This window comes from Geotrypetes seraphini, chromosome 13, assembly GCF_902459505.1.
Source record: "Geotrypetes seraphini chromosome 13, aGeoSer1.1, whole genome shotgun sequence".
In the NCBI taxonomy this organism is placed as follows: domain Eukaryota; kingdom Metazoa; phylum Chordata; class Amphibia; order Gymnophiona; family Dermophiidae; genus Geotrypetes; species Geotrypetes seraphini.
The window spans coordinates 13,037,656-13,057,081 of NC_047096.1; the positions used below are offsets into that span (position 1 = coordinate 13,037,656).

Consider the following 19,426-nt stretch of genomic DNA (forward strand, 5'->3'; position numbering starts at 1 on the left):
GCAATACGAGTACGTACAGTATACACGCGTCACATCATCACAACTGAGCCGAGGTTCTTCTCGCTCTAACGCTGCGGGAGTGTAGTGACTGTTCGAAACAAGTAAAGTCTTGCAATACGAGTACGTACAGTATACACTGGTCACATCATCACAACTGAGCCGATGGTTCTTCTCTCTCTGACGCTGTGGGAGTGTAGTGATTGTTCGAAACAAGCAAAGTCTTGCAATACGAGTACGTACAGTATACACTCGTCACATCATCACAACTGAGCCGATGGTTCTTCTCTCTCTGACGCTGTGGGAGTGTAGTGACTGTTCGAAACAAGTAAAGTCTTGCAATACGAGTACGTACAGTATACACTCGTCACATCATCACAACTGAGCCAATGGTTCTTCTCTCTCTGACGCTGTGGGAGTGTAGTGACTGTTCGAAACAAGTAAAGTCTTGCAATACGAGTACGTACAGTATACACGCGTCACATCATCACAACTGAGCCGAGGTTCTTCTCGCTCTAACGCTGCGGGAGTGTAGTGACTGTTCGAAACAAGTAAAGTCTTGCAATACGAGTACGTACAGTATACACTGGTCACATCATCACAACTGAGCCGATGGTTCTTCTCTCTCTGACGCTGTGGGAGTGTAGTGACTGTTCGAAACAAGTAAAGTCTTGCAATACGAGTACGTACAGTATACACTCGTCACATCATCACAACTGAGCCAATGGTTCTTCTCTCTCTGACGCTGTGGGAGTGTAGTGACTGTTTGAAACAAGTAAAGTCTTGCAATACGAGTACGTACAGTATACACTCGTCACATCATCACAACTGAGCCGATGGTTCTTCTCTCTCTGACACTGTGGGAGTGTAGTGACTGTTCGAAACAAGCAAAGTCTTGCAATACGAGTACGTACAGTATACACTGGTCACATCATCATAACTGAGCCGATGGTTCTTCTCTCTCTGACACTGTGGGAGTGTAGTGACTGTTCGAAACAAGCAAAGTCTTGCAATACGAGTACGTACAGTATACACTGGTCACATCATCATAACTGAGCCGATGGTTCTTCTCTCTCTGACGCTGTGGGAGTGTAGTGACTGTTCGAAACAAGTAAAGTCTTGCAATACGAGTACGTACAGTATACACTCGTCACATCATCACAACTGAGCCAATGGTTCTTCTCTCTCTGACGCTGTGGGAGTGTAGTGACTGTTCGAAACAAGTAAAGCCTTGCAATACGAGTACGTACAGTATACACGCGTCACATCATCACAACTGAGCCGAGGTTCTTCTCGCTCTAACGCTGCGGGAGTGTAGTGATTGTTCGAAACAAGCAAAGTCTTGCAATACGAGTACGTACAGTATACACTCGTCACATCATCACAACTGAGCCGATGGTTCTTCTCTCTCTGACGCTGTGGGAGTGTAGTGACTGTTCGAAACAAGTAAAGTCTTGCAATACGAGTACGTACAGTATACACTCGTCACATCATCACAACTGAGCCAATGGTTCTTCTCTCTCTGACGCTGTGGGAGTGTAGTGACTGTTCGAAACAAGTAAAGTCTTGCAATACGAGTACGTACAGTATACACGCGTCACATCATCACAACTGAGCCGAGGTTCTTCTCGCTCTAACGCTGCGGGAGTGTAGTGACTGTTCGAAACAAGTAAAGTCTTGCAATACGAGTACGTACAGTATACACTGGTCACATCATCACAACTGAGCCGATGGTTCTTCTCTCTCTGACGCTGTGGGAGTGTAGTGATTGTTCGAAACAAGCAAAGTCTTGCAATACGAGTACGTACAGTATACACTCGTCACATCATCACAACTGAGCCGATGGTTCTTCTCTCTCTGACGCTGTGGGAGTGTAGTGACTGTTCGAAACAAGTAAAGTCTTGCAATACGAGTACGTACAGTATACACTCGTCACATCATCACAACTGAGCCAATGGTTCTTCTCTCTCTGACGCTGTGGGAGTGTAGTGACTGTTCGAAACAAGTAAAGTCTTGCAATACGAGTACGTACAGTATACACGCGTCACATCATCACAACTGAGCCGATGGTTCTTCTCTCTCTGACGCTGTGGGAGTGTAGTGACTGTTCGAAACAAGTAAAGTCTTGCAATACGAGTACGTACAGTATACACTCGTCACATCATCACAACTGAGCCAATGGTTCTTCTCTCTCTGACACTGTGGGAGTGTAGTGACTGTTCGAAACAAGTAAAGTCTTGCAATACGAGTACGTACAGTATACACGCGTCACATCATCACAACTGAGCCGATGGTTCTTCTCTCTCTGACGCTGTGGGAGTGTAATGAATCTTCTAAATGAGCGAGGTCTTTTAATACAAGTATGTATTTTGTATTAAAGTTTGGGGGTTTGGGGGAATGAATCATCCGAGTTTCCATTATTTCTTATGGGGAAATTCACGTTGATATACATACGAGTGTTTTGGATTGCAAGAATGTTTTTGGAACAAATTATGCTCGTAAACCAAGGTTTTACTGTACTTTTAAGTGATTATTGAAGAGACACGTTCTGTAAAATGAAATATGGGAACCAGGTCTATTACATTTGCTGGAGCGCTGGTCGTTAATCTATGTTTGTTTTAAATATGTATTGTGTGTGTACCTGTGTTTTAAAGATTGTGTATGTTTTCGCTGTAAACAGCTTTGTATAAAGTGGAATATAAATGAATCAAAACGAAACCTTATCTCTTGCCCAAACCTGCTCCCTGCCATAACTTGTTTGTGAGTCAGAGCGGGTGCAAACCCGAAGTTTAGCCCCTTCTGAAAGGGGGAATAAATGTGTATCTTCTGGCTATGTCCCTGCTCGATAAAACGTTTAAGAGCTGGCTTATGCATTTCTCAAATGTGACCAGAGTTTTTAAAATGATCACCACATTGCCTTCATTTTTCAATGTTTTTTGAAGCTTGCGGCCCACTAGGGATAGTACCCACCCCACCCCAGTACCAGAAGTACCTTGAGTCACAAATCTGGGAAGAGTTTAATACTGGAATAAAACTTTGCGGTGGCCCAACAGGTCCAGGACCTGTGCAGTAATCCTCTATCTATACCCCTCTAACCCCTTTTCTAGCAGGAAATTGTCCAATTCTTTCTTGAACCCCAATACCGTACTCTGCCTTATTACGCCCTCTGGAAGCGCATTCCAGGTGTCCACCACACGTTGGGTAAAGAAGAACTTCCTAGCATTCGTTTTGAATCTGTCCCCTTTCAACTTTTCCGAATGCCCTCTTGTTCTTTTATTATTAGAAAGTTTGAAGAATCTGTCCCTCTCCACTCTCTCTATGCCCTTCATGATCTTGTAAGTCTCTATCATATCCCCTCTAAGTTTCCTCTTCTCCAGGGAAAAAAGTCCCAGTTTCTCCAGTCTTTCTCTATCTATCTCTCTCTATTTCTGTCTCTCTCCCTCTTTCTATCTCTCTCTCTATTTCCCTTTCTCTCTCTCTTTCTGTCCCTTTGAGGACATTCATTGAGGAAATCCTGAAAACCTGACTGGATTGCGGCCCTCGAGGAGGGACTTTGACACCCCTATCCTAGGACGAGCAGGATGAGTCAGCCACATATGCTGTCCACGGAGAACCTACGTTACAGGTAAGTAACTACACTTTTTGGGAAGCAGGGGGTAGATTAGTGACTTGGGTGAAAGAACATTAATGATTTGGGGATTAGGGATCGATTGTTTGTACCCAAACCAATAGAGGGAGATGCCTAATATTTCTGGGGGAGTGAAGCTAGTTTTTTTTTTATCAGAAAGGGGCTGTATTTTGTGAGGGATGAGAAGGTGGGGGGACAGGAGAGAAGTGGGAGGGAGCTAAGTAGGGAGGTATGTTTTGAGTGGAAAGGAGTATTGTTTGGAAGACAGGGGGGCTAATGATTTGGGGATGGGAAGAAGTGGAACAGTAGGAAAAAGTAGTATTTTTATGGGGTCGGTGAGAAAGTTAGTTTTCCTGCGGGGAAGCTTTGAGGAGTGGGGCAATGTTTTGGGAGGCAAGAAGAGGACTAAGGCTTGTGTTGGGATGGTAGCGGGATATGATTCAGGCGATGGGGGGAGGAGTGGAGGGCAGCGGCTGCCGGGCTCTGGGAGGAGGAAGGGGAGGGGACGGTGCCCGGTCGGCTCGGCCCGGCCCTGCCCGCCTGCTCCACTCGGGCTCTCCGCTCCTCCCTCGCCGCCGCCGCTCCAAACTTTTCTTTCTCTGCCCGTCCGCGCTCGGCGGCTCCCAGCTCAGGCCAGCAGGTAAGCGGCTCCCGGGAGGGGGGAGGGGGGGGGGACTCGGGGAGTGGGGGAGGGGCACACCGAGCGCAGCTGGGGCGGGGGTGAGCCCCGGGGACCGGGCCGCCCCCCCTCCCTCCTCCTCCCTTGGGCCCAAGTTTCTCTCCGCTCCGGACAGGGACTGATCGGCTTGGGGAAACTTTTCCTTTGCTTTGATCGCGTTGCGGGTGGAGCCCCTAAATATGTGGGGGTGCATCTGGCCGAGTCCCGTCTGTTCCCCCGGAATCCCAGCAACCGGGGGGGGGGGGGGAAAGGAGAGAGACGCGATCCCCTTTTGCAAGTCACTGGTGGTGTGTTTGCCTCCCCCCCCCCCTCCCTTGAAACAAAACACTAACGTGAACTTTAGACGCTGGAAATATTGTGTCTCCTTCTCCCTCCCCCCCCCCCCAAAAAAAAAAAAAAAACCCACAAAGTTTCTGGTGGAGGTTCCAGAGCTTTGTGGGCGAGAAATGTCTGTTCTAGCGGGTTGGGACAGCTGATCCGGTACCGATTCTAGTCCAGGGCACCGAAACTTGTTTTATCTAGACCCAGAGTACAGGGATGTCACTTTTCAAAAAGGATGGGTCCGTTGGAAAGATAAGCTCTTCGGGGGTGGGGGGTGGAAGAGGTGTACTATTACAAGAAGGAGAAAAAAAAATCGTCTGTAAATCGAATCTGCCTACCGTGATTTCCGTATTTGACAAGTTGCCAGACGGGTTCCTTTAATGTCTCAGTTCAGCCAAGTCTGATGTCTAACCATTTTTGTTTATAGAAGATGACAGTGTAATTGTACAGCTTAACCTTCTGTCTCATTAACCCCAACGCCATTAATTAAGATCACCTTTACATTAGGACAAAGGGCCTTCTTTATTTTCCGCATATAGTGAGGGAATTATGCTTTGAAGTGCACAGAGTGGCCCCTGAAAGAAGGAGCTGGAAATGTATATATAATATATATTATTTTTTCAACAAAAAAGCTTTCTTATAAATAGCCACATTTTTTTGGCCTCCCCCTCTCTCCTGGTCATTTAAGCATTTGTGCAGATCACACAAACCCAAAAGCCCCACCAAGAGTTTGAAATGGAATCTATAGTAAGGTATCTGACATTGGCACCTTAAGTGATATAAATAGAATTCACAATGTCAGAGCGCACTATTTTCACTCCTAGGGGTTGACCTAAAAGCTGACTGGCAGCTGTTTCCCCTGGCGGAACCCCTCCCCCATCTCTCAGCATCCCACACTCATAAAAACACACACAGTTCAACAGGTGATGCAGTGAATGTAAAAGCAAGAACCTCATCTTTCAATGTGCATTTTGGAGGCGACAATTGTAATAAGCTAATTTTGAAAGGACGCATTCTTGGTAATGTTGCACTTTGGCACTGTATAATGGAGAGCTTGCACGGTTACAGAGAGGGTGACAGCCATTTAAAGACTGAAATGACCTATCTGTCAGGCTAGGGTCTGCTGCTCTGTACAGGTTACCCCTCATATGTAATGACCAGCGATGAGATGCCCCACAGAAATATATATCAAATCATGTGGAGTGGGCGCAGAAGGATATTTCATGGGTGTTGCAAGATCTGAGAATGTAGAGAATGACAAGGGGACAAATTTTTCCCCATCATCACGGAATTTATTTTCCCGTCCCTGCCCCAATTCTGCAAGCTCCGTCCTCATCTGCACAAGCCTAATACTTTAAAATCAGAAGTTACATTCTAGAGCTGAAATTGTGATGTCATAATGCCTTATTCCACCAATGCCTGAGCTCCGTCCTCAGCTGCACAAGCGTCAAACACTTTCAAATCCTAAGTCGCAACATTCTAGAGCTCAGATTGTGATGTCATAATGCCTTATTCCACCAATGCCTGAGCTCCGTCCTCAGCTGCACAAGCATCAAACACTTTAAAATCATAAGTAGCAACATTCTAGAGCTCAGATTGTGATGTCATAATGCCTCAATCCACCAATGCCTGAGCTCCGTCCTCAGCTGCACAAGCGTCAAACACTTTAAAATCATAAGTAGCAACATTCTAGAGCTCAGATTGTGATGTCATAATGCCTCATTCCACCAATGCCTGAGCTCCATCCTCAGCTGCACAAGCGTCAAACACTTTAAAATCATAAGTAGCAACGTTCTCGAGCTCAGATTGTGATGTCATAATGCCTCATTCCACCAATGCCTGAGCTCCGTCCTCAGCTGCACAAGCGTCAAACACTTTAAAATCATAAGTAGCAACATTCTAGAGCTCAGATTGTGATGTCATAATGCCTCATTCCACCAATGCCTGAGCTCCGTCCTCAGCTGCACAAGCGTCAAACACTTTAAAATCATAAGTAGCAACATTCTAGAGCTCAGATTGTGATGTCATAATGCCTCATTCCACCAATGCCTAAGCTCCGTCCTCAGCTGCACAAGCGTCAAACACTTTCAAATCCTAAGTCGCAACATTCTAGAGCTCAGATTGTGATGTCATAATGCCTCAATCCACCAATGCCTGAGCTCCGTCCTCAGCTGCACAAGCGTCAAACACTTTAAAATCATAAGTAGCAACATTCTAGAGCTCAGATTGTGATGTCATAATGCCTCAATCCACCAATGCCTGAGCTCCGTCCTCAGCTGCACAAGCGTCAAACACTTTAAAATCATAAGTAGCAACATTCTAGAGCTCAGATTGTGATGTCATAATGCCTCATTCCACCAATGCCTAAGCTCCGTCCTCAGCTGCACAAGCTTCAAACACTTGAAAATCATAAGTGTTCGAGGTTTCTGTGGTTAAGGCTGAGCTTACAGGAATGGGACAAAACTCGCAGGGACCGGATGGGGAAATTGAGGTCCTGTGGGAACGAGGAAAATTTAGTCCCCGTGTCATTCTCTAATCTGATGGTTTTCCTGCCTTGTTCACTCTTAATTCATCCGTGATACCTACGTCTTCCCCTTCTCATTGAAAAGTGCACTTTTGGCAACTGACCCTGGGCAATATGGATGTGATTATGCTGAAGCTGATTCAACTAAATTAGATCAGTTGGCCATAGATAAAAGTGAATCCCATTCAGATATAGTTACCTGTTTCCCTGAAAATAAGCCCTAGAATGATTTTTAAAGATGCCCTTGCCAAAATACTGGGTGAGACCAGCGGTCTTTCTAGCCCAGTACCCTGTTTTCCTACCTCAAAAATAAGCCCAAGTTAAGATCGACCTGCGAAGCCCCCCCCCCCCCCGAATGTTCCTGATGCTCCCCGACTCCATCCCTGACATTAGTGCTGCCTGATTCACTGAAAAAACCAGACTCGTCAATTCAGCGCCCCCCACCCCCACCCCGGCCGAGACCTGACATACCTCTGCTCCAAAGCCTCCTAAAGCAGCAACGGCGGCAGTGGTCTTCTCCGCTGGGGCTTTCCCTCTTCTGCGTCACAGTTGGAGGATTAGTTTGGTTTTGCTGCACAGGGGGATGGGAGAGAGGGATAGAAAGATGCTGCAGAGGGAAGGCCCTGCCCCAGCGGGGAAGACCACAAAACAGCCCGTTCAGAGCACTGCCGCCGCCGCTGCTTTTGGAGGCCTCGGACGGAGGTATGTCAGTCTCACAGTGGGAAGGTCGGTGGGGTTTTGCTGCATAGGGGGATGGGAGGGAGGGATAGAAAGATGCTGCACAAGGGGATGGGTGAGAGGGGAGGGAAGATGTTGCACAAGGGGGAGGAGAAAGGAAAGAGGAAGAATTGGGGTGAAGGAGAGGAAGGGAGAGATGATTGTTGTACATGAAAAAAAAATAAGACATCCCCCGAAAATAAGACAGTGTCATATTAATTTTGGGTCCAAAAAATACACTAGGGCTTATTTTCGGGGGAGCACGGTATTTTTACAGTTAAAGTAAGGATATTAAGTGCTCCTTTTACTAAGGTGCGCTAGCGTTTTTAGCACACGCTGAAGATTAGCGCGCACAAACCCTACGCTAAACGGAAAATACTAATGCAAGCTCTGTGGAGGCGTTAGCGTTTTGCGCGCACGGCATTGTAGCGTGCGGTAAGCGTGCGCTAAAACCGCTAGCGCACCTTGCCCTAAGTCTCTGGAGTCTCTCATTCGATATTATCGTTAAGGTTAGAAAGTCATTTAAATACCGAAGTTCCTTTACTAACTTCCTCGTTTCAAGTCCCTTGGTTAGATAGCTCTTCTTAAGGACCTCCAGGACCTGCTTTGCAGAGGGGAGGGGGTGAGTAAGGCAGTTGTCTAGGCCAGTGGTTCTCAACCCTGTCCTGGAGGACCACCAGGCCAGTCGGGTTTTCAGGATAACTCTCATCAATATGCATAGAGCAGATTTGCATGCCTGTCACTTCCATTATACGCAAATCTCTCTCATGCATATTCATTAGGGCTAGCCTGAAAACCCGATTGGCCTGGTGGTCCTCCAGGACAGGGTTGGGAACCATTGGTCTAGGGGCCCTTGCCAAAATGGTGTCAGGTCAAAAGTGCGCCGGGACAAAGGCGCGCCCAGACAATTGAGCGCAGCATGGAGGTGCGCACCGCTCAAAATTACTGTTTTTAGGGCTCCGACAGGGGGGCGTGGGGGGGACCCCCCCACTTTACTTAATAGACATCGCGCCTCGTTGTAGGGGCGTTGTGGGACTTGTAACCCCCCACATTTTACTGAAAACTTAACTTTTTCCCTGTTTTTAGGGAAAAAGTAAAGTTTACAGTAAAATGTGGAGGGTTACAACCCCCCAAACCCCACATAACGCCGGCGTGATGTCTATTAAGTAAAGTGGGGGGGGTTCCCCAACAAAACTCCCCGTTGGAGCCCCTAAAAACTGTAATTTTGAGCGGCGCGCGCCTCCGTCTTGCACTCAGTTGTCGGCGCGCGCCTTTGTCTTTCGCGCCGTTGTCTATGAACCTGCCAAAATACTGGGTCAGGTCAGCAGTCTATCTAGCCTAGTACACTGTTCCCACTGTGGCCAATCCAGGTCACAAGTACCTGGCAAAAACCCAAATAGTAGCAACATTCCAGAACCTCAAAGAGTAACAAGATTCCAGAATCCCAAAAGTTTTTCAAGGTTTTTTTTTTCCAAGTTTTTATTAGGTGTTTATATACCGCCTATCGAGATTATCTAAGCGATTTTACAATCAGGTACTCAAGCATTTTTCCCTATCTGTCCCAGTGGAGGGGATTTGATAGAGACTTTTAAAATATTAAAAGGATTTAATAAAATAGACCAAGAAGCAGCATTGTTAACATTTTCGGAAGTCACACGGACACGGGGTCACAGCCTGAAACTGAGTGGCAGCAGGTTCAGGACAAACGTCAGGAAGTTCTGTTTCTCACAGCGAGTGGTTGGCGCTTGGAACGCTCTCCCGGAGGAGGGTGTGGCGGAGACTACTGTTCTGGGTTTCAAGCGCAAGTTGGATGCACATCTTCTTGAAAACCATATCGAGGGATACGGGAAATCCGGGTCTCCCAAAAGATGTACTTAAAAGGGCCACCGCGTGTGCGGAACGCCGGACAAGATGGACCTCGGTCTGATCCGGTGAAGGCATTTCTTATGTTCTTATGTTCAGTGGGCTCACAATCTATCTAACATACCTGAGTCTATGGACTGAGTGACTTGCCCAGGGTCACAAGGAGCAGTGTGGGGTTTGAATCTACAACCCCAGGGTGCTGAGGCTGTATCTATAACCCCTGCGCCACTCACTTCCATGCTACCGAGCCAGGGCAAGCAGTGGCTTCTCCCATGTCTGTCTCAATAGCAGACTATGGACTTTTCCTCCAGGAGCTTATCCAACCCTTTTTAAAACCCATCTACGTTAAGCGCTGTTACCACATCCTCTGGCAGAGCCTGGCATTAACAGAGCCCATTCCTTAACTTCTGCCCTGGACCTGAAGGTATCTAACAAGTGCCCTGAGATCCTTTTTTCCTAGGACATTTTTCTTCCATATATTTTTGTCAGAAATCCAAAGGTAGTTAATTTTTCCAGTTGTTGTTAAACACATCCCATAATTGGTGGTGATACACAGAAGCAGCCAATTCACATGTTGAAGTTATAAATTATACTCATAAAAGACAGTGTGAGGTAATCAGAAGGTTTGAAGGCAATAGGAGAACAGGTGAGAGCTGAAATACTGTGACTTTTTCGGTTGACCTCTGGAGTGTAGTTGTCAGTAGGTGCATGTTTCTGAAGGTAGGAAACAGTAAGGCAAAGGGAATTTTCTGGGTTCAAATTTATGTATGTGGGTGACATGGACGGGAGTGAAACCTTGGTCCATTTTCTCATCTAGCCAATACTCAGTCACATATTTAGGGTTTATTTGCTGGACGAGGCTGCATTGGCCATCTGATTGGTGGACTGAACTATTTGCATTGACGACCTCCAACCAATAGAAAGGTGTGATTCGGTTGTTTCATGTTATGTGATCTGTCCTAGAGAATTTTTCCCGTCCCCGCGGGAACCCATTTTCCCGTCCCATCCCAGTGAGTTCTTTTGTGTCCCATTCCTGCAAGCTCTGTCCTCATCTGCACAAGCCTCAAAACACTTTAAAATCATTAGTGTTCAAGGCTTGTGTGATTAAGGCAAAGCTTACAGGAATGGGGGCAGGGACAGCGACAAAACTTGCAGGGACGGGGGAAATTGAGTTCCTGCGGGGACAGATTTGTCCCCATGTCGTTCTCTAATCTGTTCTAATTTTGGGGTTAACATTAGCTATTGATCCAAAATCAGGGGTCTCAAAGTCCCTCCTTGAGGGCCGCAATCCAGTCGGGTTTTCAGGATTTCCCCAATGAATATGCATGAGATCTGTGTGCATGCACTGCTTTCAATGCACATTCATTGGGGAAATCCTGAAAACCCGACTGGATTGCGGCCCTCAAGGAGGGACTTTGAGATTCCTGGACTAGATGGACCATAGCTAGGGTTACCAGATGTACGGATTTCCCCGGACATGTTCTCCTTTTCGAGGACATGTCCGGGGGTCTAAGCGGCTTTTGAAAAGCCGGCACTTTGTCCGGATTTTGAAAAGCCTTCTCTAAATTGCATCGGGAAGGAGGAAATCTGCACACGAGGGGATTTCCTGCTGCCTGACAAGAGCAGGTAGCAGGGGGCGGGGTTGGGACTAGGGCGAAATGAGGCAGGGATGGATGGAACTGGGAAGGCCTGGGGGTGGGTCTAGGGCAGGGGTCTCAAAGTCCCTCCTTGAGGGCCGCAATCCAGTCGGGTTTTCAGGATTTCCCCAATGAATATGCATTGAAAGCAGTGCATGCACATAGATCTCATGCATATTCATTGGGGAAATCCTGAAAACCCGACTGGATTGCGGCCCTCAAGGAGGGACTTTGAGATCCCTGATCCAAATGAAGCCGTTATAGACTGACCAGTAGGAGCTGAGTGGATTTCTGTTCAGCAGTAATTGCACTGCCCTGTAAGAATATAATTAGATCTGGACAGTACTTTTAAAATCCATTACTTACTTTGTATGTGCTTTTGGCTACTTATTGTTCTATCCGAATAGGTGATAAGAACGTAAGAGTTGCCCTACTGCAGGGGTGTCCAATGTCGGTCCTCGAGGGCCGCAGTCCAGTCGGGTTTTCAGGATTTCCCCAATGAATATGCATTGAAAGCAGTGCATGCAAATAGATCTCATGCATATTCATTGGGGAAATCCTGAAAACCCGACTGGACTGCGGCCCTCGAGGACCGACATTGGACACCCCTGCCCTACTGGGTCAGACTAAAGATCCGTTTAGCCCAGTGTCCAACAGAGGCCAGTCCAGGTCACGAGCACCTGGCAGGATACCAAAAGGTGCCACAAAATCAAGCCTCGAAACAACATCCATCCCGAATCTAAACTTTAACACAGCAGATGGGTAAAAAGATGGTTAAGATGCAATCCCTTTTCAGCAATTTTTTTCCTAATCGCTAGAAACTTGCTGATCAATGCTATTTCTTCAACTATTTAAAATCCTACTTTTAAACACTGCTCACTTTCAAAACACCACATAAAACTTTCCCTCGAACACCTCACTTACACTGGAGAGTCCACCGGGGAGGAAATAGCATTGTTCAGCAAGTTTCTTTCGATTAGGAAAAAAATTGCTGAAAAGGGATTGCATCTTAACCATCTTTTTTACCCATTTGCTCTATTAAAGGATAACCACAAGGCAGCACGATTCCATGTTACTTATCCCTGGGGATTAACAGTGGATTCTCCCAGATTTACTTTAATAAACGGTTTAGGGACTTTACCTCCAGGAACATGACCTTACCAAGGGCTGTGGGAGCCCTGTGGCCACACAGGGTGAAGAGAAGCGGGGAGTGCAAAATTGCTCCCCTCCCGTTGTCTCTTCTTCTTGACTTTTGTTCAGTGAGTAGGGTGGGGGCACCGGGGGGCATGTTGCACAGGGCATAATGCTGGCTCAGTATGCCGCTGTCCAGGAATTTGTCCAATCTTTTTTTAATCCCAGCTCTATTAACATCTTCTGGCAACAAGTTCCAGAGCTTAACTATGCATTGACTGAAAAAAAAAAATGTTTTTTTTCCCATTTGTTTTAAACGTTGTGAAAGTTAAGGGAAGCCTTTTCCCTTTCCCTTCACATGCTGCCATGCTAAATATGCGTTAGATAGCTACATAGTGTTAGCCTAGTGCAGGGGTATGCAATTCCGGTCCTCGAGAGCCGGAGCCAGGTCAGGTTTTCAGGATATCCACAATAAATATGCATGAGATAGATTTGCATCTCAAGGAGGCAGTGCATGCAAATCCATCTCATACATATTCATTGTGGATATCCTGAAAACCTGACCTGGCTCTCGAGGACCGGAATTGCCTACTCCTGGCCTAGTGCAGTGTTAAGCTCAACTCGGTCCCCCTTGCCAGTCAGGTTTTCAAGATATTCTCGATGAGTAGGCATGAAAGAAATTTGCATATAATGGAGGCCGTGTATGCAAATCAAGTTTATGAGGTGGTGAGTTCAGTTCTCCGCTGCAACATTTCATCGTCCCGGGTCCAAAATAAGCGCCTGTCTAAAATGTGTAAAACCACACAGAAAAAGCGGTCTACAAGGAAAGCAAACAGAATGTTGGGTATCATTAAGAAGGGTATCACAACCAGGACGAAAGAATTCATCATGCCGCTGTATCGTGCAATGGTGCGGCCACATCTGGAGTACTGCGTCCAGTACTGGTCGCCGTACCTCAAGAAAGACATGGCGGTACTTGAGGGAGTACAAAGAAGAGCAACTAGACTGATAAAGGGAATGGAAAATCTCCCATATACCGACAGATTGAAGCAGTTGGGACTTTTCTCCCTGGAGAAGCGAAGACTTAGAGGAGACATGATAGAAACCTTCAAGATCCTGAAGGGCATAGAAAAAGTAGACAGGGGCAGATTTTTCAAATTAAGGGGCGCCACAAGTACAAGGGGGCACTGGGAGAAATTGAAAGGGGACAGGTTTAGAACAAACGCTAGGAAGTTCTTTTTCACTCAGAGGGTGGTGGACACATGGAACGCGCTCCCAGAGGCTGTTGTAGACAAGAAAACATTAAATGGTTTCAAAGAAGGTTTGGATAGATTCCTAGAAGAAAAAGGGATTGAGGGGTATAGATAGGTATAGACCATTGCTCAGGCAATGGGCCTGATGGGCCACCGCGGGAGCGGACCGCTGAGCAGGATGGACCTAGGGTCTGCCTCAGCGGAGGCAACTTCTTATGTTCTTATGTTCTTAAGTCCCATCCCCTTTAAACTGTCTGCTCACCTCTGTCCGATCCTCTGGGCTTCTACCGGGTTCTGTATACAGCCATTTGCTAATATTATGTTACTTTTAAGATCATAAAACAGAAAACTGTCCTTCGAGTTCTTTTTTTTTTTCTCTCTTTCTCAGGGACACCAGTGTCCTGTTCTACTGCTCATCTGAGTACGTTACGTACGATCTATATATCATCTTCCGTGAGTGAAGTTCAGCTCAAAGTGATTTACAGTGACAGTAGTACAAAAAAATAAATGGTAATAAAATATATTAGTAAAAATGTATGTCATCGTATCCTTTTTGCACTTTGGCACATCATATCAGCCGTGTCGAGTGCTAAATAAGTACATTGACGATCACATCGACGATCACATATCCACATACTGCCTTCCTAACCTAGAAAGTTCTTTTTTACGCAGAGGGTGGTGGACACATGGAACGCGCTTCCGGAGGAAGTGATAGGCCAGAACTCTGTACAGGGCTTCAAGAAGGGTTTGGATAGGTTCCTGGAGGATAAAGGGATAGAGGGGTACAGATAGAACTTGAGGTAGGTTATAAAAGTGGTCAGAAACCACTTCACAGGTCGCAGACCTGATGGGCCGCCGCGGGAGCGGACCGCTGGGCGAGATGGACCTCGGTCTGACCCAGTGGAGGCAACTTCTTATGTTCTTATGTTCTTATCTGTTTGCGCGTACACCACCACAGTCCTTTTACTGTCATAGAAGCCAGGGATATATGGGTTGTATCATATGGAGATCGCCAACGAAAGTGATGACTCTTACTGGGGCCTGTGTGTTTCCCCACGGTGAAAAGAAGGGTCAGCCGACTGGCAATCAAAGTTCAAGTTTGGAGATGCAAATTGAGTGGCATGCCGTGGCCCGTTCGTGGGCCGATGCTCAAAACTCGGAAATACCACGAAAACAGCACAGCGAAATAACTAGCCAACGCTTAACCAATTATACACCGAGCATTGGGAAGTTAAGGGGGAGGAGCCTGCCTGGTGCATGCTCACAAAAGCTGCGCAGTAAGCTTAGTTCTTACGTGCACGCACCAGGCAAACCCAAAGGAGACGCACGCATTGGAGCTCGTTGCCTGCGTTCTTTCCAATTATTTTGACTCGGAAGGTTTACATTTAAGATGGAAACGGACGCCAATCTGTGCTTTCGGTTTCCGGTTGGCTCTGACTCACACACAGTCGCCTGTGCCATTGCTGGAATTTAGGGGCTTGCCCAGGCTTCCTTCTGCTTCGAAATTAAATAAAACCTGGCAGATTTTGCAGGCAGAAACATGGGAAAACCTCTCTCCAAACACCCTAACGCCTGCCCCTTGCTGGCATTAAGTTTTTTAGTGGTAAGGGTGGCTTTGCTTTGTGCGCTGTTCTCTGAGCATGGGAGGGACTAGGCAATGACTTTAACGTCCATTTGACTACATTTGCATGCTATTTGCACAAATCGTTGGCACGCACGTGGTCTCCCATGCTGAAGCCCTTTGAACCTTCTGTGCTCGCTACTCCAGTTTTTTCTCATTCGGTCCTGGAGTACCCTCCCTTGCCAGTCAGGTTTCCAGGATATTCACAATGAATACGCAGACACTTGATTTGCATACACTGCCTCCATTATATGCAAATTTCTTTTAGGTATGTTAGAACATAAGAAATGCCTGCACCGGATCAGACCTGGGGTCCATCCAGTCCGGTGATCCGCACACGCGGAGGCTCAGCCAGGCGTACCCTGGCGCATACCTTAGTCACTCGTATCCCTCAATGTGTCCTGCAAGAAGATGTGCGTCCAATTTCCCCTTAAATCCTAGAATGGTGGTTTCCTCCACCATTTCTTTCGGGAGAACTTTCTGACATTTGTCCTGGCCGTGTCCCCTCTTAGCTTCAGTCCATGACCTCTGGTCCGAGTCTGGGTCACATTTGCCAATGTGAATAACGCTGTTTCTTGCTCACCATCCTTTCCCCCTGCTGGTGAGTGAGCTTGCTCCATTTTGTAATTTAAAAGTCTCTATCAGATCCCCTCAGTCTTCTCTTCTCAAGGATAAATAATCCCAGTTTTCTGAGGCAATCTTTCATTGTGGATATCCTGAAAACCTGATTGGCAAGGGGGGTACTCTACACCTTTATAAACAAAGGCATCTGTAACTGAAGACATCCAACTTACAGGCATAATGGAGTTTACTCTGTCCCTGATTCTAAATAGTTTCATGGATTTGATTATTTCACCTTTTTGTGGTACAGTTTACACATATATGCTCATAATCTAAGCTTTTGTACTTGAGTCAATGAAGGGTTAAGTGACTAATCCAGGGTCACAAGGCACTGCAGAGGGAATTGAACCCAGATCCCCAGGTTCTCAGACCACTGCAATTATCACTAGGCTACTTCTCCACACCAGAAACGTGCCTGCAGTTCTACCATTGGTCAAGAATCCTTAATTCACATTTTCTTCCAGTACTGTAAAAGGCTCAGGTGATGTCTAGTCTGTGCTGTACGTCTGGGTGGAGAATGACATGGGGCCAAATTTGTCCCCACAGGATCTCAATATCTCTGTCCCGTCCCCACGAGTTCTGTCCCTGTCTCTGTCCCATTCGTGCAAGCTCTGCCTTAACCGCCCAAGCCTCGAACACTTATGATTTTAACATGTTTGAGGCTGGTGCAGGTGAGGACAGAACTTGCAGGGATGGGGCACGGACAGGAAACGAACTCGCGGGGACGGGACGAGGAAAAATTTGTTTCCGTGCCATTCTCTACTTGGGAGAACAGTATAGAAAATTGGATAAATAAATAGTGTGAAAAGTTTCAGCCTCTGATAACCAGACCAGAGCTGGTATTGTGACATCATAATGCCTCATTCCACCAATGCCTAAGAGCCAACCTCATCAGTGATGTCACAATGGCTTGGTTGTCCTATATCTGGCTCACTTTTACTACACTTTGATTTCTAGAGTGGCGCAGTGTGTAGAGAATGACACAGGGACACATTCCCCCCCCCCATCCCTGAAGGATCTTAATATCCCTGTTTCGTCCCCACGAGTTCTGTCCCTGTCTCTGTCCCATTCCTGCAAGTTCTGTCTTAACCGCACAAGACTTGAACACATGATTTTAAAATGTTTGAGGCTTGTGCAGATGAGGACAGAGCTTGTAGGAATGGGGCAGAGACAGAGAGCTAGCAGGGAGAGGACGGGGGGACAGAGATCCTGCGGGGACAGGGAAAATTTGTCCCTGTTTCATTCTCTTCCTGGGGTTAGCAGATGGAGGCGGTCTGTGTAATAAGAATGGCTAGTTGATAATGTTTATTTGCTGATTGATTTTGGTATTGTCAAAAACAAACAGTGCACGAGCCAGAAAATAGAAATCGGGCAGCTCATAAGGTTTTCAGAGGTTTTGAGAAAGCCTCGCTGGAAGCTTGACAAGGACTTGAGAACGCTTTATATATATACATTTCATGAATATTTTTGCTGATTTTCTGGCAGACAACATGGACAGGAGGGATTTTAACCAGTTGCCTGAAACCAGTCATAATGATTCTTTGGTGGGACAGATGGAAGAGTTATAAGCAATAGGAGGAAATTTCACTCAGAGAATAGTTAAGCTCTGGAACGCATTGCCAGAGGTTGTGGTGAAGAGTGGATAGCATAGCTGGCTTTAAGAAAGGTTTGGGCAATTTCCTGGAGGAAAAGTCCATAGTTTGTTATTGAAACTGACATGGGGGAAGCCACTGCTTGTTCTGGGTCGGTAGCATGGAATGTTGCCACTCCTTGGGTTTTGGCCAGATACTAGGGACCTTGGACCTAGATTTGCCACTGTGAGAATGGACTACTGGACTTGATGGACAATTGGTGTGATCCAGTAAGGCTATTCTTATGTTCTTACGTGAGCCAAGTATAGGACAATCAATATTCTGACATCACTGATGAGGTTGGCTCTGAGGCACTGTGGAATGAGGCATTATGACATCACAATCTCAGCTCTGGAATGTTGCTCTCATTGGGGTTCCAGAATCTGGCTACTCTTTGAGGTGCTGGAATGTTGCTACTTCTTGGGTTTTTGGTCAGGTACCTGGATTGGCCACCGTGAGAATGGGCAACTGGGCATGATGGACCATTGGTCTGACCCAGGTGCCTTGGCAGTGTTCAAATCTAGACTAAAAGCCCACACTTTCGAGGCGGTTTTTAACTCCTAACTCTTACCTATTATCATTCCCTTGGTAAGAAATCCCCTAACTCTTATTTGTCCTGTTTGTCTGTTTTAATTAGATTGTAAGTTGTATCGAGCAGGGATCGTCCCTTATTAAACACGTGCAGCGCTGCGTACGTCTGGCGGTGGTATAGAAGTGAGAAGAAGTGGTCGTTTTTGGGCGGTTCGCAGGTCACTTGGTTGGTTTGTAGAGTGTGGATGGGATTCTGGAAACAATCTAAAACGATGACATGAGAAATGCATTGCGATATTCCTAAAGGGAGAAGTAATTGGATCATATAACACTTGACGGAGAGCTTCAGTTTTATATCTAATCTAATCTTCTATTTCTGCATCGTTCATACCTTGGTAGGCTCAAGACGACTTTAAAGAGGGGGTCGAGGAGGGATGGGAGAAGAGAAGAGGAGGTTAGGGCGAGGATTCAGGTGATTAAGGGCTCCTTTTACAAAGGCGCGCTAGGGCCTTAAGGCGCAGAATAGCGCACGCTAAAATGCCGCGTGCGCTAGCCGCTACCGCCTCCTTTTGAGCAGGCGGTAGATTTTTGGCTAGCGTGCACTAATAATAATAATAATTTTATTTTTTATATACCGCCATACCTGGCGAGTTCTAGGCGGTTTACATCAGTTAGATTAGGATCTACGTTTACAAGCAGATTTACAACCAAATAATCAATTATGTTACAAGTAAAACCGATATTGACAAAGGATGGAGGGAGCTTGTTGAAGATAAGGAAGAGAGAAGCTATTAAGAGGGGGGGGAGCAGGGTGGGGAGGAAGGGGGGGCGGGGTATTTATGTGAATGGGTGGGGCCGTTAGGGGTCTTGTTTGCTGAATAGGTAAGTTTTGAGTGATTCTCTGAAGTCGAGGTAGGAGGGGGCCTCGAGTATCATTTGGGCCAGCCATGGGTTGAGCTTGGCTGCTTGGTAGGCGAAGGTTTTGTCTATGAATCTTTTAAAGTGACAGAGTTTTAGCGAGGGGAAGGCGAACAGCTGAGTTCTACGGGATTTCTTGTTTATGGGATAGAGGTTAAAGTGGGGGGGTTGATGTAGCAGTTACCGATTTGTAGCAGAAGCATGCGAATTTAAAAAGGACTCTTGAATCGAATGGCAGCCAGTGTAGTTGGTGGTAGAAGGGGGTGACGTGTTCCCATTTCTTTAGGCCGAAAATGAGACGCACGGCGGTGTTTTGGATTATTTTTAGTCTCCTGGTGGTTTAGTCCGGTGCGT

The 19,426-nt window shown here is 46.5% G+C and overlaps 1 protein-coding gene across 3 annotated transcripts in view; it reads left to right on the top strand.

Annotated features, from left to right (window-relative positions):
• The first annotated feature begins 4,031 nt into the window (after window positions 1-4,031).
• TEAD3 (TEA domain transcription factor 3) overlaps window positions 4,032-19,426 on the top strand; it is a 168,411-nt gene continuing 153,016 nt past the window's right edge. For all 3 annotated transcript variants that reach the window (XM_033918921.1, XM_033918922.1, XM_033918924.1), the window contains exon 1: window positions 4,032-4,265. In XM_033918921.1, coding sequence (XP_033774812.1) covers window positions 4,061-4,265 — 205 coding nt within the window. In that variant the 5' untranslated portion in view covers window positions 4,032-4,060. The remainder of the gene's footprint in view (window positions 4,266-19,426) is intronic.